Source organism: Mya arenaria, chromosome 4 (assembly GCF_026914265.1).
Source record: "Mya arenaria isolate MELC-2E11 chromosome 4, ASM2691426v1".
In the NCBI taxonomy this organism is placed as follows: domain Eukaryota; kingdom Metazoa; phylum Mollusca; class Bivalvia; order Myida; family Myidae; genus Mya; species Mya arenaria.
The window spans coordinates 6,359,872-6,372,892 of NC_069125.1; the positions used below are offsets into that span (position 1 = coordinate 6,359,872).

Consider the following 13,021-nt stretch of genomic DNA (forward strand, 5'->3'; position numbering starts at 1 on the left):
TTCTGTAGAGTAGAGAGAGTCGGTAGTCGGGGTGAAGTCCGGGCGGTCAGGATGTTGTGATGGGTTCGCATGTAATTTATCTAGAATTAAATTATCATATTAAAAAAAACATTTTTAATACAGAAATAACATTTGAACAACTGTTGGTTTAATGAAATAGAGTTCTAGAAAGTTCTGGAAAGTTCTGTGGCTGTTACGCTACACAAAGCATACTTAGTATCCTCTTCTTTTCATAACCTAAATTTTAAGAGAGTTTGTTTGGACAAATTACTACCTAACGTTTACATTTGTATAAGCAAATCAGAATAATACACGATTATTGATGTTTTTATTGATAACATGGTAAATTGTTTTTATTTCTTACCTATTTAATATCTTATATCTAAAATCCCCAAAATACAACTGTCTTCATATTCTGTAGCTTTAGGAATGTTCAATAAAATTGCATTAAAATTGTGTATCGATGGTAACAAATAGAAACAGTTAAGACATTAAAGCTTTTCCCAAGAGGAAAATAATCTTGCCAAATTAATAAAAAAGAAAATATCGACAACTGATGTTTCATACCTTGATGACGAGTTTGCTCTATAACAAGTTTTTTTAACACAAGACATACAATCAAACACGTGAAAAGAAAGTTAACACACAGTAAAAAAATGTGTTTTAAACGACAATAAAGTAAGTGAGCTATTTTTCGCAAATGAAATAAAATACATATGTACACGCGTTGTCATTCCACTTATAGTCATTAATACCGACGTGATGCAAATGACCACAATCTCCGGCACCGTCCGGCTGTCTGTCAATCCAATCTGCAAGTAAATGGTTCATTTAGTAACTTGTTATTGTTGTTGTTCGAAATAGAAAACAGAGATTTTACCACTACCACTACCACTACTACAACCACTACATCTACCACGTATACCACTTCTACCACTTCTACTACTACTACTACTACTACTACTACTACTACTACTACTACTACTACTACTACTACTACTACTACTACTACTACTACTACTACTACTACTACTACTACTACTTCTACTACTACTACTACTACTACTACTACTACTACTACTACTACTACTATTACTACTACTACTACTACTACTACTACTACTACTACTACTACTACTACTACTACTACTACTACTACTACTACTACTACTACTACTACTACTACTACTACTACTACTACTACTACTACTACTACTACTACAACTAATACTAATTATAATAACAATAATAATTGTTATGATGATAATAATTAAACTCATATAATAATCAAACTTTTAATATTTATAAAAATAACAATATTCCAGGAATTAGATTTAAGTATTTCTATGACAATTGTTATGCTTAAATCTAAAGAAGAAGGTGAAATTGTCTAGAGAGGAGCTAATTCCTGTATAAACGAATCTTTCATAGTTAAATGATTCTCTGTGAAACCTTAATTGGTTTATGCTGTTGTTTAATATTTGGGTATTTTTATCAGATATATTTGATACAGGCCGTTTGTATGCCTCAGTGCTTATTAAAGCTTTTGATTGAAAGAAAATCGAATTAAAAGCTTATGATCATGCGCTTGTCCGTTCATTATGCGTCCATGCATTTTATCAGGTAAACGTATCCAAACCACTTTCTTAACAGTGCGAATTATTCTTTATAAATTACGTGTTGAAAATATGACGGTATCCTTTGTTATATCGGTAAAAAACATGAGTAAAGGTTGGCTCCGATACATCGCTCCAAAGGCAAGCACATTTGTCTTATACTGCCATCTATGGTAATACATACTAATAAAGGTTGGCTCCGATGCATCGCTCAAGATCCAGTCACCAACGCCAGATACTGCCTATTCTGGTAAATTATATCACTCAGTGTTTGCCTAGAAACATCGTTCCAAATCGAATAAAGTTCGCCTGATACTATAGTTATACATATCAGTAAAGGTTGAATTCGAACATCGCTTTAGTTTCAGTCACTCGCATGATAATGCCACGAATGGTGATACATACAAGTAAAAGTTGACTCAGATGCATCGCTCCAAAACCAGTCATTTTCGCCTTATACTATGTTATGTATATACTATCAGTTAAGGTTGGCTCCGATGCATCGCTAAAATTCAAGAGCACCTTCGGCTGATAATGCCGCATTAAATAAAATTGGCAGTACAAATTGGCTCCGATGCATCGTGCTAGGCCAAGTGACCTTCGGCTGATACTGACAACTGTGGCTAAACATATCAGTAAAGTTCGTCATCGAGCCATCCTTCCAGAAAAATCACATTCGCCTGGAACTACCGCTTGTGGGAATTAATTTCAGTACAAGTTGGCTTCGTGACATCGCTCAAGAACCAATCTAATTCGACTGATACTGTCACCTATGGTTATAAGATTTAGTAATGCGGCCCCGATTCATCGTTTCAAATACAATCACCTTCAGCTGATACTGCCATTTATGGTTTAACATAGTAGAAAACGTTGGTATTGAATTAGTGCTCCAGATCAAATCACTTTCGCCAGATACTGCCACCTATATTAATACATACCAGTATATGTTAGCCTCGACCCATAGCTCCGGATCTAATCACTTTCGCCTGATACTTCCAACTATGGTAATACATTTGTGTAAAGGTGGACTCCGAACATCCCTTTTGACCCAATTAGATTCGCTTAATACATACCATTAGAGGTAGGCTCCGAACCATTGCTTCATATCTCCAATCTCATTAAGCTGATACTGTCACGTGTGGTAATGCATACAAGTAAAGACTAACCATTCCTCCATACCCGAATAACCTCAGCTGACATATATGGTTGTATATACCCGTAAAGGTGGGCTCCGAGCAATCGCTACGGATGTGGCAATACATACCGGTACATACGGGCTACGACTATGGTTTAACTTACCAGTAAAGGTTGGCTCCGAGCCATCGCTCCAGTTCCAATCACCTTCGGTCGCTTGGTCCGTCAGACCAATCCACCAGTGTCGAGCTGTCGGGTCGCACACAGAACAAATTCATTAGAAATAACTTTCATCCAAACCAATCAAATACCTCTTAAAAATAGAATGTAACATTTGAAACAAATGTCGGATCAGTTGCCGAACACATTCTCAAGACTATATTATTGACTTTTTACTACATCTTAACAAGAATAGAGACAAGAATATGCACAAATCCGTGAGTTTTAACGGAAAAACAACCGTCTAAAATACATATTTGGATGTTAATGAAAAACACTCATCATAGTGTACGTACGAATCATTTGACGAGCAACGTCTTTGAGAAATGTGTTTACTGCTTCATCATTTATCTCGACCAGGTGACTGTCTCTTCCTTTACAGAAAATCTGAAAAAAATGTCACCGGCAGCAGCTTAAGATAGTTTTGTTTTAATTATGGAATAGACATGGAGACATGCTCGAAACTCAAATTAAACCATGGTGTGTTTATTGTAACTGGTAATACACATCAAACATATAGCTTGGTATGCATTCACTATTCATGATGTTTCGTCATTGTCAAATATTGTTGTTAGCGTGTTATACTTCAGCAAAGAAGTAATTGCATTTATGTAAACTAATAATTGCCAGGATTTACAATATGGCTCGTCCCTCTTAGTATGCGTGTACTTGATATAACAAACATCCTTCTTGGTTTAAACAATTATTTTCTGAATCAATCTTTTGATAGCTTTATTTCCCGACGGCTTTAATATCTGAATGGCAGTTTGATATGTCTTGATTGTGTTTGGTTGTACACTTATGAGTCGAAAATAACGTATTTGTTGTTTGTTTAAGGTTGTTGTCTGATACAAGTATTATTTTTAACGGTTATCTCTAGGGATGAGTACCGTTCTAGTATTAAACAGAATACCGGAATTAGACGTTCGGTTGATATATCGTACGAACGTTCGCGTATCGGTCAAAATATCGATCAAAGAAAGGATTGATAAAAAAAAAAAACATTTTTTGTTTTATTTACTTTGTATCATTTTAATTCATCGCGCCGCAATAATGGTTTTCAAAAAATATTATGCCGTACCGATTGCGTCTAGTACGATACTGCTGGCGGTTTTGCCACCGAACAAGTTCATGTATATAAATTAAAGTTTAGAATGTGTGTAAACTTCAGAACTTTATTCAAATCATTCTTGAAACTACAACACTATTTCAATTGATACTCTTTAGCAATTGTTTTTCAAACTTTTAATCCCTATTTATTGGTTATAATTCATTAACAAAATTGTCCAACTTTACCTAAAATGGTGTGTAATTAAATAATTGAAAGTTGTGACAAACGATATTACAAAGTTAATAAAATCATTTTGCGATTACTCTTGATTTAAATATCAATTGACCTTACGACAGGATTTGATTGACAGGTCCTATCAGCCAATCAGAATGTAGGGCTGATAAGCCGTGTTGCTATCCGCCATTTTGTCCGTCAAACTGACCAGAGTCCGTCATATACATGCGCTGGCAATTCCTCGCCTTTTTAAGTATTATGGTAAAAAGGTGTTGTCATGGCACTTGTAATTCGGATACAAGGTAGCCAGGCCGACTAAAGATGGCTTCCAATTCGTTCCGTATTCGAAACCAGCGAGTTATTTAGAAAAATGCAAGTGCTGTATCAGACTCTGTAGAAGACCTCATTAACAGCTGAACTTGGAAATTTTGAAAGATCGTTCAAAGGCAAACATCTATACGTCTGTACAAAAGTATTTTTTGAACAAAACTACGTATTTCAATCCACTCAAAATTTATTTAATACTGAAATTGTCCGTGCATGACCTAAATAAGTGTTACTATTTTTAAACTATAAACATCGTACATTTATGCTTTGGCTTGTGTTGCCAAATCGGCATTAATGGCCATTTAATATCAGGTTCAACATGGACACGATTGATTTCATTCAAGATAGAGGTATTTTTGTTGATACCGTTATGTAGTTTTTATAAACTGCTTTGCTTTCAAAGTAAATCAGGAAATATCGTACAACTAAATTTTTGTCCGAACCATCGCATGCTTCCGAATCTCATCTACTCGTATGGTTCCTATGTAAACAATGGCTTTTGTAGCTGTCATTCCGACACATTTCATAGATTTCTTATTTTCATATCAGCACTTTGTCGACGGGAAATCCAATCAAGAAAACCCTGACCCTCAAGCAGCTACTGTATTTGACCAGCTCACACCAGCTAGGCCTCCTCCAAAACTCAGATAAATATTTGGGCCACCAAAACAAAACGAGAACAGATCGGTCTGAATCGTTAAGGTATTATTTTCTGTATAAAACAATTTATTTCACTGTACATTTAAATCAATTATTATGTTCATTAGAACTTGATTCTGCCAAACATGTGCTGTAAAGACTTAGACTTATTATGAATAAAGAACAAGTCAAACATGTACATATTTTCATTGTTATTCTTATATTTTGGGCCATTTACGTAAATCTACAATATTTAATGATAGTTCATCCAATGTTCAGAGTCCGGATCACATGCACACTCGATTAACAGTATTCTTAAAATTGCACTCTCACAGAATTCTAGTTTGACACTTTTTGTCTCAGAATCGGCTTATTTTGGCATTTTTTAAATTAAGACCTATAAATAAATCACAAAGCAAACTTCTCCGAGCCAAAATATGATAAATGCAATCGAATCCTGTGTAAGTTGTCAAAGTGATCAATCTGTGAAAGTGCAGCTTTAACAGTGAAAAATAACTTCTGCTAATGCTATATATTTTAAAATATATTTGCCATTGCAATAAAGAGATATTCACCTACAATATCATACATAAACACCAAAGAAATATCAAAGTTTAAGTAATGTTTGCAAAACAACAATGTATTTAATAAATCTGATATTAGATATGCAACAACTGGTGTTATACTTCAGAACTGAAGCTAACATCATAGAGGTACATCCTTCCAAGAATCCATCAAAACAACATGCTGAACAACTTCAAGAACTCTCTTCAAAAGACCACACTTTCCTGAAATAAATAAAAGATGCCAATATTAAAATAAATCAGTTACATGTATTGTTAAATATTTTAATACTAGCTGTAAATGCTACTGCCTTTGATGTTTGCTTTCTACATGTATATAATAATGAAATATTGACAAGATAATAGCTAATGTTTTGTGGTTGTTGTTTTTCTCTGGACAATTAGTCCATTACTGTTGTACAGCAAAGTAAAACTGAATGTTATAAAAAGCTTTAAAATAGGTCGTACCGATTATTTGTAAAACTTGTCATCACTTGTTTTCTCTTGCGGTTGACATTGCCTGGACTGGCAAATATCATGTGTGGGGGGGGGGGCGGAATGTAGTGTGTGTGGGTTAGAACCAGCTGCCCGGTCAGCTTAGTTGGTTAGAGTGCCGGGCTAGTGTTCTGGTGGTTGTGAGTTCGAGCCCCACACCGGGGGCACTTTTCCGTCCAGGTCTACTTTTACAGCCAGAGTGTGTGAACATGTTCCACAATTTCTGTAAGAACAAAAATCAAAGCATGTGAATGTTTGAGCAATGCAAAAGTTACAGATTGGTATCACCCACGATTGTCACTTGTCAACTATTACATTATTATTCATAAGGGAGAGTGTTCAATCGATTAGAACTGAAACTTTTTATGCATAACCCCAATAAACCATTTCTGCTCATACTATAGAATACAAGGTTATACTGTATAGCTGGCATGTAACTGTTATTTAATGTCACTTCCGGGTTCCCCATTCGGGCCATTTATGATTTACTCATATTGTGCGATGATTTAATCTTTGTTTCAACAATACTGTAAGAAGGACCGGTGTAATTAAAAGTTAAACTTACCCTTGTTTGCATTTACAGTATGCGTCTCACACACGCTTTTCCTTTGTATCGATGTCAATGTTGACAACATGGCGGCTATCCGATTTTCTCTGACTTGGATAGATTTCATCCCGTAAATGTTAGATATCGTCATTTTCTAAAGATATATCGAGCCTTCCGATGTAGCAGCCAGTTACAAATTCCTTTGACTTCTATTTTCTTCGCATTGTAATGTCACATTTATGATAATTTGTCAGGAATATCGGAAAGCGAAACGACGCGATACGCCATTACTTCCTCGTTTGTTTGACGGACATAGACAGAGTTCGCTCCCTTGATATCAGGGGGCGTGGCTTAGAAGCCGCTGTCGTAAGGTCAATTAAAGTAGGACAAGCATGTTGAATTTGTATCGCTCGATTTTTTGGATGTACGGTTTTTAGATCGCACAGCTCTTTCAAAGTTGCAATCACAGGGGAGCTCACTGTGTCCGGTTAAAATAAATTGAACGTACGCATCGGTCCGACTTTTGCCTCGAACAATACTATTCGAAAAGAGTCATATATATCTATTACCGCATCATTTATTCGGTCACCAAATTAGATGTCTGAGGATAAAATTAGACTGTATAGAGAACATTCATAATCGATTCAATTCATTCAGTTCTGGAATTCACAAAAAAAACTTGCAAATTTAGTAAAATTACATTAAAGTGCCTTGTTGTCCAAGAATCTTCCACTGCTTCTCAGCGTGTGTTCTTGACCGAAAAGTTTTGGATGCTATGATAGTTCTGAAGATAAATGCAACCAATGGCCCTGAATGTCCCTGATGTAATCAGATATTCAGTTTTTATTTACCTGTGTTGCCTTATATCATAGTATACGAAGCAAAAGGTCAAGTTGTTTATAGTTCATCATATAAATACATTTATTGCCAATTTTTATCCTAGAACAAATATTGTATGATATATCAGATATCGGTCATTTTGTATCGATACAAATATCGTTTCGATCATTTCATTTTCTACTCAGCTCTAGATATCTCCCTTGTTCATAAAGTTGCTTTTGTTGCATATAAGCGTATTTTTACATACGAGTTGTTTATTCCTTCGTTTCGACGTTTCCCAGTTATTGGGTATGTTAATACCGGTAATTATTTTTAAATGCAACTGTGATATGCTACTGTTACAAATAATTAATGTTAAACGTTTCATAACAGGAAACTATATACATTTGACAACTGCGATAGTTTTCCGATGTTCGAAACTGTATGACAATAATAATGATAACAAAATCGACAGAATGTACCTGTGCGTCTGCATAAGCTAACGCCTCATTTGCATAGAAATAACATGAACCCTGGTTATACAGCCAGCCGTCTGGGCACGCTGGTGGACACTCTCCTGTAGACATAAACATTGTTGAAATGATACGTATGAAAGTCAAATACAATTATAAGGACCTTAATTTGTTCATTAAAATGTTTATTCAATTCATTATTTACCTTCTAGTCGACTTTTTCTGCGCGTCATGGAAAAAATGCAGTCAATTTTAGTATTTTTAAGAAGTTATCATATAACGTTCGTAAATCAAACGAAATCTTTTTAAGAACGATGTTTTATGGATAAAACATAATGTCCGTTTACGTTAAATGTTTGTTTCTAAATTCATATTTTCTATCTCTTATTCAATTTGAATACAAAGTATACCAAAAACTAAAATAAATGGTATATGTTAAATGTTCATGTATCAATCTTTATATAATGAGTGTTACCTCTTCCAAGAGCGTTTTTCAATAGTTCCAAACTTTTTAACACAGTTGTTTCCAGGTCCAACTGGCAGGAACTCTGAAGAACGGTGTTACCGTTGGCAACTTTCACAATAAAGCAGAAGGCAAGAGTCAACGCTAATTTCATTTTGTATTCGCAAGGCAAAATCAATCCGCAGAATAAAAGAGGAAGTCCGTTTGGTCATATCTAAGTATTTAGAAACAATAGGTGTTGATCAAGTTGTGAAATAGGAACAAAAACTGTGGTATGCTTTGTCATGATAGTGTCACATTGCATGTGTAACATTCATTAGGCAAAGTAAAAAGATGATTGAAACAAAGGTGTCCAAAAAGTCATTGTCCAAAAGTTAAAACATTGAGTTGGTAAACAAACTAAAGTAGACACAAAACACGCATCTCAAAAATTTAAAGATAATATCACATCGTGATAAAGATTTTGTTTTTCTTTTTAAAATTTCGTTAATGTGAGAGTTTAGTACAACCTAAATCTCCCTCGATGAGTCATTTCTGTCTTTGTATATATATTGCAAGAGGTTGTATCTGATGTCGGTCTGAATATGCAAGTGAGATTCTTTAGACATTGCAAAAGCAAAACGATAATGCTTAGCGTTCATAACGTCCGCTTACATCTGCAAATATATGGTACGTAGGTATGTAGCATATACGTTTTGCGCAATTGTTTTTCGGGATGTCAGTGGATTTGAAGTTGCCAGTTTAATGTTCATACTGTCGATTAGGGTGGCTTTGTTATTGAATATGGTTTGGAATAATTCAAAATGTATATCAATACTTATACAGAATCTGCTTGTATCAAACATGAAACCACAATGTTATATCAAGACAAGTTGGACACGTCAGATACATCCATATCATGAGCTTATCATTCAACACGTAGCGTCAAATATTTTTTTTGCATTCGACCTTGCAACAAAGTCTAAGGTAACGGAGGTTATCGGCCTGTGATTGATAATGCTCAATACAAATTTAAAGAATAAACAACAGTCATTAAGATATGTTAACCAACAACATCTTTATCAAATTAATGGAAAAGGGAAAATATCGTAAACGGTGAAAAAGTATCACCCACTTGATTTAAGTGTACATTCAATATCAGCATTTTCTATTTTCAAACAGCAATGTGACAAATGTCCATGGCTTAGTTCACCTGGCATAGACAACATGTAAAAGGCACTAGGAAAACAACTTATGTAAGTTATAAGCTCAATGTAACGAAGGTTAGCATTTATATTCAAGTTGTTCATTTTCTGTGTGTGGAGGGGAATAGGGGGAGGGGGGGGTCTTTGGCGAGCAAAAAAGTGTCTGCTAGTCAACTTTTTGTTCGGGTAGTCTTTGGTCAATAACCCATGTAAGGTTGGACGGATTTAAACATTTTTGGATACTGATTTAAAACAATAGAAAAATTTGGTCAAGTTCGAATTTGCTAACTCAATACCAATTAATGTGTTAGCTTTGATCCATTTTCGACTAAAGACAAAAGCACATTTTAGTACAATTACTAAAAACTGAAGCCGATTTTAAAAGAATGTTAGTAGACGTGTTAAAATGAATCAAATACAGGTCAACACTTTGCAAAAATAACGATAGATAGATAGATGGATGGATGGATGGACTGACGGACGGACGGACGGACGGACGGACCTCAAGACGGTAGGCAATCACGGTCAAATACCGGCGTTGCCTGTATCGACACACGCAGGCGATGCCGGTCAGTGGCAGGCGCTGCCTGTACCGATTCAGAAATTTATCGATAGCTTAAATCATGGTTTTTATTGGAATTTTTTTTTTAAATATTTGTTGTTAATTAAGACTATATTCATAAGAATAAAAATATTACGCTTTAAACTTCACTTGTCAAGCGGATTCGTACATTCGCGGATTATCATACACCTGGTTATTATCCATTATATTACCTGGCTGTTATGGCAAGCGGAACAATAGAAGATCTTCGGCACATCCCGGATTACATCCCGGGATTTCCGATAGCGCCCTCGGCATTGCTCGCCTATAGCGGAACCGAAATCGTGGACCTCCCGGAACATCACGATCACGATCCTGATCAACTTACGCCCCTTACCGCTGTACGTATCGAAGATAAACAACATACGCCATGTGAATATGATGCCAATGAATACGTAGACGAATATGATGACACATATGATTGCCATGAACCCATTGATATTACACTAGCAAATGAGACAATTGATATGAATAGTCAGCCCCATAGCGATCAGCAGTTCTTCTATACTTTAGACGACTGCTTGAGTAACCTGGCTCAAAAACTGTATGTGGAAAAGTTACTCTGCCTGACTAAATGAAATGACTGTGACATAGTATTGTACAGGTCAATTCTTCTGAAAAGAGCCCGAGAAATCGATACATGCCCAAAAGGATCCCTTGTCCAACGACGCTCAATGAAGGTGGAAGAGAGCTGTGTGCGATATGCCACAGACTGCTTCACTCTACAGGAATTTATTGACAATAAAGACGAGAACGCAATAGCTGAAATATTCACAAAAAAACGCACAACAGTAAAATTTGAAAACGCTTCTAACAGCGTTCATGCTGAAACGTCCCAACTATCGAGTAACGTTCAACAAGGACTTGCATTTATGAAATCCTCCATTAAGCTTCTACAGCAAGACGTTACAATACTAAAACAGGAAAACGAGATTCAGAAGAAAACAATTGATAAACTAACCGACAATTTAGCAGAATGCAAAAAAACACTTACTGAAAGCAACAATGAAAGTGTACGTCTACGGAAAATAGATATTGACTATATGACCTCTATGAAAAATAGCCTGACCATACTTGAATCATTTTATTTTTCGCGCTCATATGCCGCGGCCGTGATAGGACAAAATGAGTAGTATTTGCCAAAAACCACAACAAGCGCTCATGTGACCGATCCTGCTACGTTGACCACCTATCACCATAGCAACCAAGGCCAAACACCTGCCCCTGGAAACAACGCTGCTCCCCCCGCAAACAACCAGGAACAAATAACAAAGACAATCATGCAACGAAACGGCGTTGACAACATGGTGCAACTAAACTCTACCTCATCGACAATACAGAGAGACAGTCAATCGTGTGCCAACACCAATGTAGCAAACGAACTCTCTAGCAACCAAGGACTCGGCAGTGAAAATATTATACCCGTCCGCGTCACCAGAAATTTTGGGAAAACCGACGGAAATATTAAACATTCGCAGAAAAATGCCAAAAGCGCCTCTTATACCAAACCAAGTGAACCTCATACACCGCCTGTAATCCGCCAGAATAACACCGGCACACATGCACCGCATGAGCAGGGCGGTACATTTTCGCCGTCAAACTATGACGTCATCCTCACTCAGTCTGGTAATGACGTCACACGAGCGCATCCTAACCATGACGCCAATCCGACAACACCAGTCCGAAATGTCCCGGGTGACATTCCAAGAACCGACGTCATAAATGCACCGCCAAGCAATGACGTCCAAGGCGTCATTCTTACATCGACACAACATGGCGTCACACATGCACCGCCAAGCCAGACCTCCGGAACTGCTCCACCTAGACACGAAATCACATATGCTCCATCAACAGATGACGTCACATATGCGCAGCAAAACCAGGAAACAACGGAAGAGGATGCGATATTTGAAAGCGTTCGCTCCCGTCGCACCCAACGCTATTATATCGGAGGTATATCAATGGACTCCAATATATCAGGACTTTTAAAGTTTCTACAAGGTCACAAGATATTTCCAGAAACCGCTAAATTGATAAACACTAAACGTGGAAGCCTAGCACTAAAGCTCACTGTGTACAAAAGTGACTGTGATACGATAGAAAGCCCCTGGTTCTGGCCAAAGAAGATGTATTGTCGCCGATGGTACTCGGAAAGGGCATGGCAAGATAAGTTTAATGACGCTAACAACTGCAATGAGAGTAATAATGAATAGTACAATGTTATTTTTTCTTACTTTAGTCATTTCCAATCTAGTAAATATGAGTAATGTAACTCCGACTAAGTGCAATATTCTTACATGGAACGTAAGAGGTGCCATGTCGTCAGCTGGCTCTATAAGTAATATTCTAGACACTTACGACATCGACATTGCATGCATCTCAGAGCACAAACTTAAGTCACCCAGTGCTACATTTATAGAAACACTACACTCATCATATAGATCTGTCTGTGTCTGTGAACAAGTTGACTTAAACGCTAAATGTGGTAAAGGAGGTGTGAGCATAATGTTTAAGAAATCTCTCTCTTTTGCTGTGCAAGAACTTTAAATCCACTCGCTTGACTGGCATCAAATTAACAAGTGTAGAGTCCACTATTTTTACACCTATCTATGTATTATGCATGTATCTACCATCGGCAAATTATACATTTGATGAT

General features: G+C 36.5%; 1 protein-coding gene and 1 long non-coding RNA gene across 2 annotated transcripts; both read right to left on the bottom strand.

Annotated features, from left to right (window-relative positions):
- Positions 1-311: 311 nt before the first annotated feature.
- Positions 312-8,775, bottom strand: LOC128232195 (alpha-N-acetylgalactosamine-specific lectin-like). Its single transcript, XM_052945606.1, has 5 exons — positions 8,593-8,775; positions 8,127-8,221; positions 3,266-3,356; positions 2,916-2,999; positions 312-812 (listed from the first exon to the last, which is right to left on the bottom strand). Exons 1-5 carry the CDS (start codon positions 8,732-8,734, stop codon positions 688-690), a joined length of 537 nt encoding a protein of 178 aa, XP_052801566.1. The 5' UTR covers positions 8,735-8,775; the 3' UTR covers positions 312-687.
- On the bottom strand, positions 5,606-7,138 carry LOC128232196 (uncharacterized). The gene is made up of 3 exons (XR_008260509.1): positions 6,844-7,138; positions 6,252-6,501; positions 5,606-6,008 (listed from the first exon to the last, which is right to left on the bottom strand). It is a non-coding gene; the product is annotated as an uncharacterized LOC128232196 (long non-coding RNA).
- Positions 8,776-13,021: the final 4,246 nt, after the last annotated feature.

Coding starts and splice junctions, on each gene's coding strand:
- LOC128232195 (XM_052945606.1), bottom strand. CDS start 8,734: ATGAAATTAGCGTTGACTCTTGCCTTCTGCTTTATTGTGAAAGTTGCC. Junction 8,222..8,592: donor GAAAAACGCTCTTGGAAGAG/GTAACACTCATT, acceptor TTATGTCTACAG/GAGAGTGTCCACCAGCGTGC. Junction 813..2,915: donor CTCGGAGCCAACCTTTACTG/GTAAGTTAAACC, acceptor ATTTACTTGCAG/ATTGGATTGACAGACAGCCG.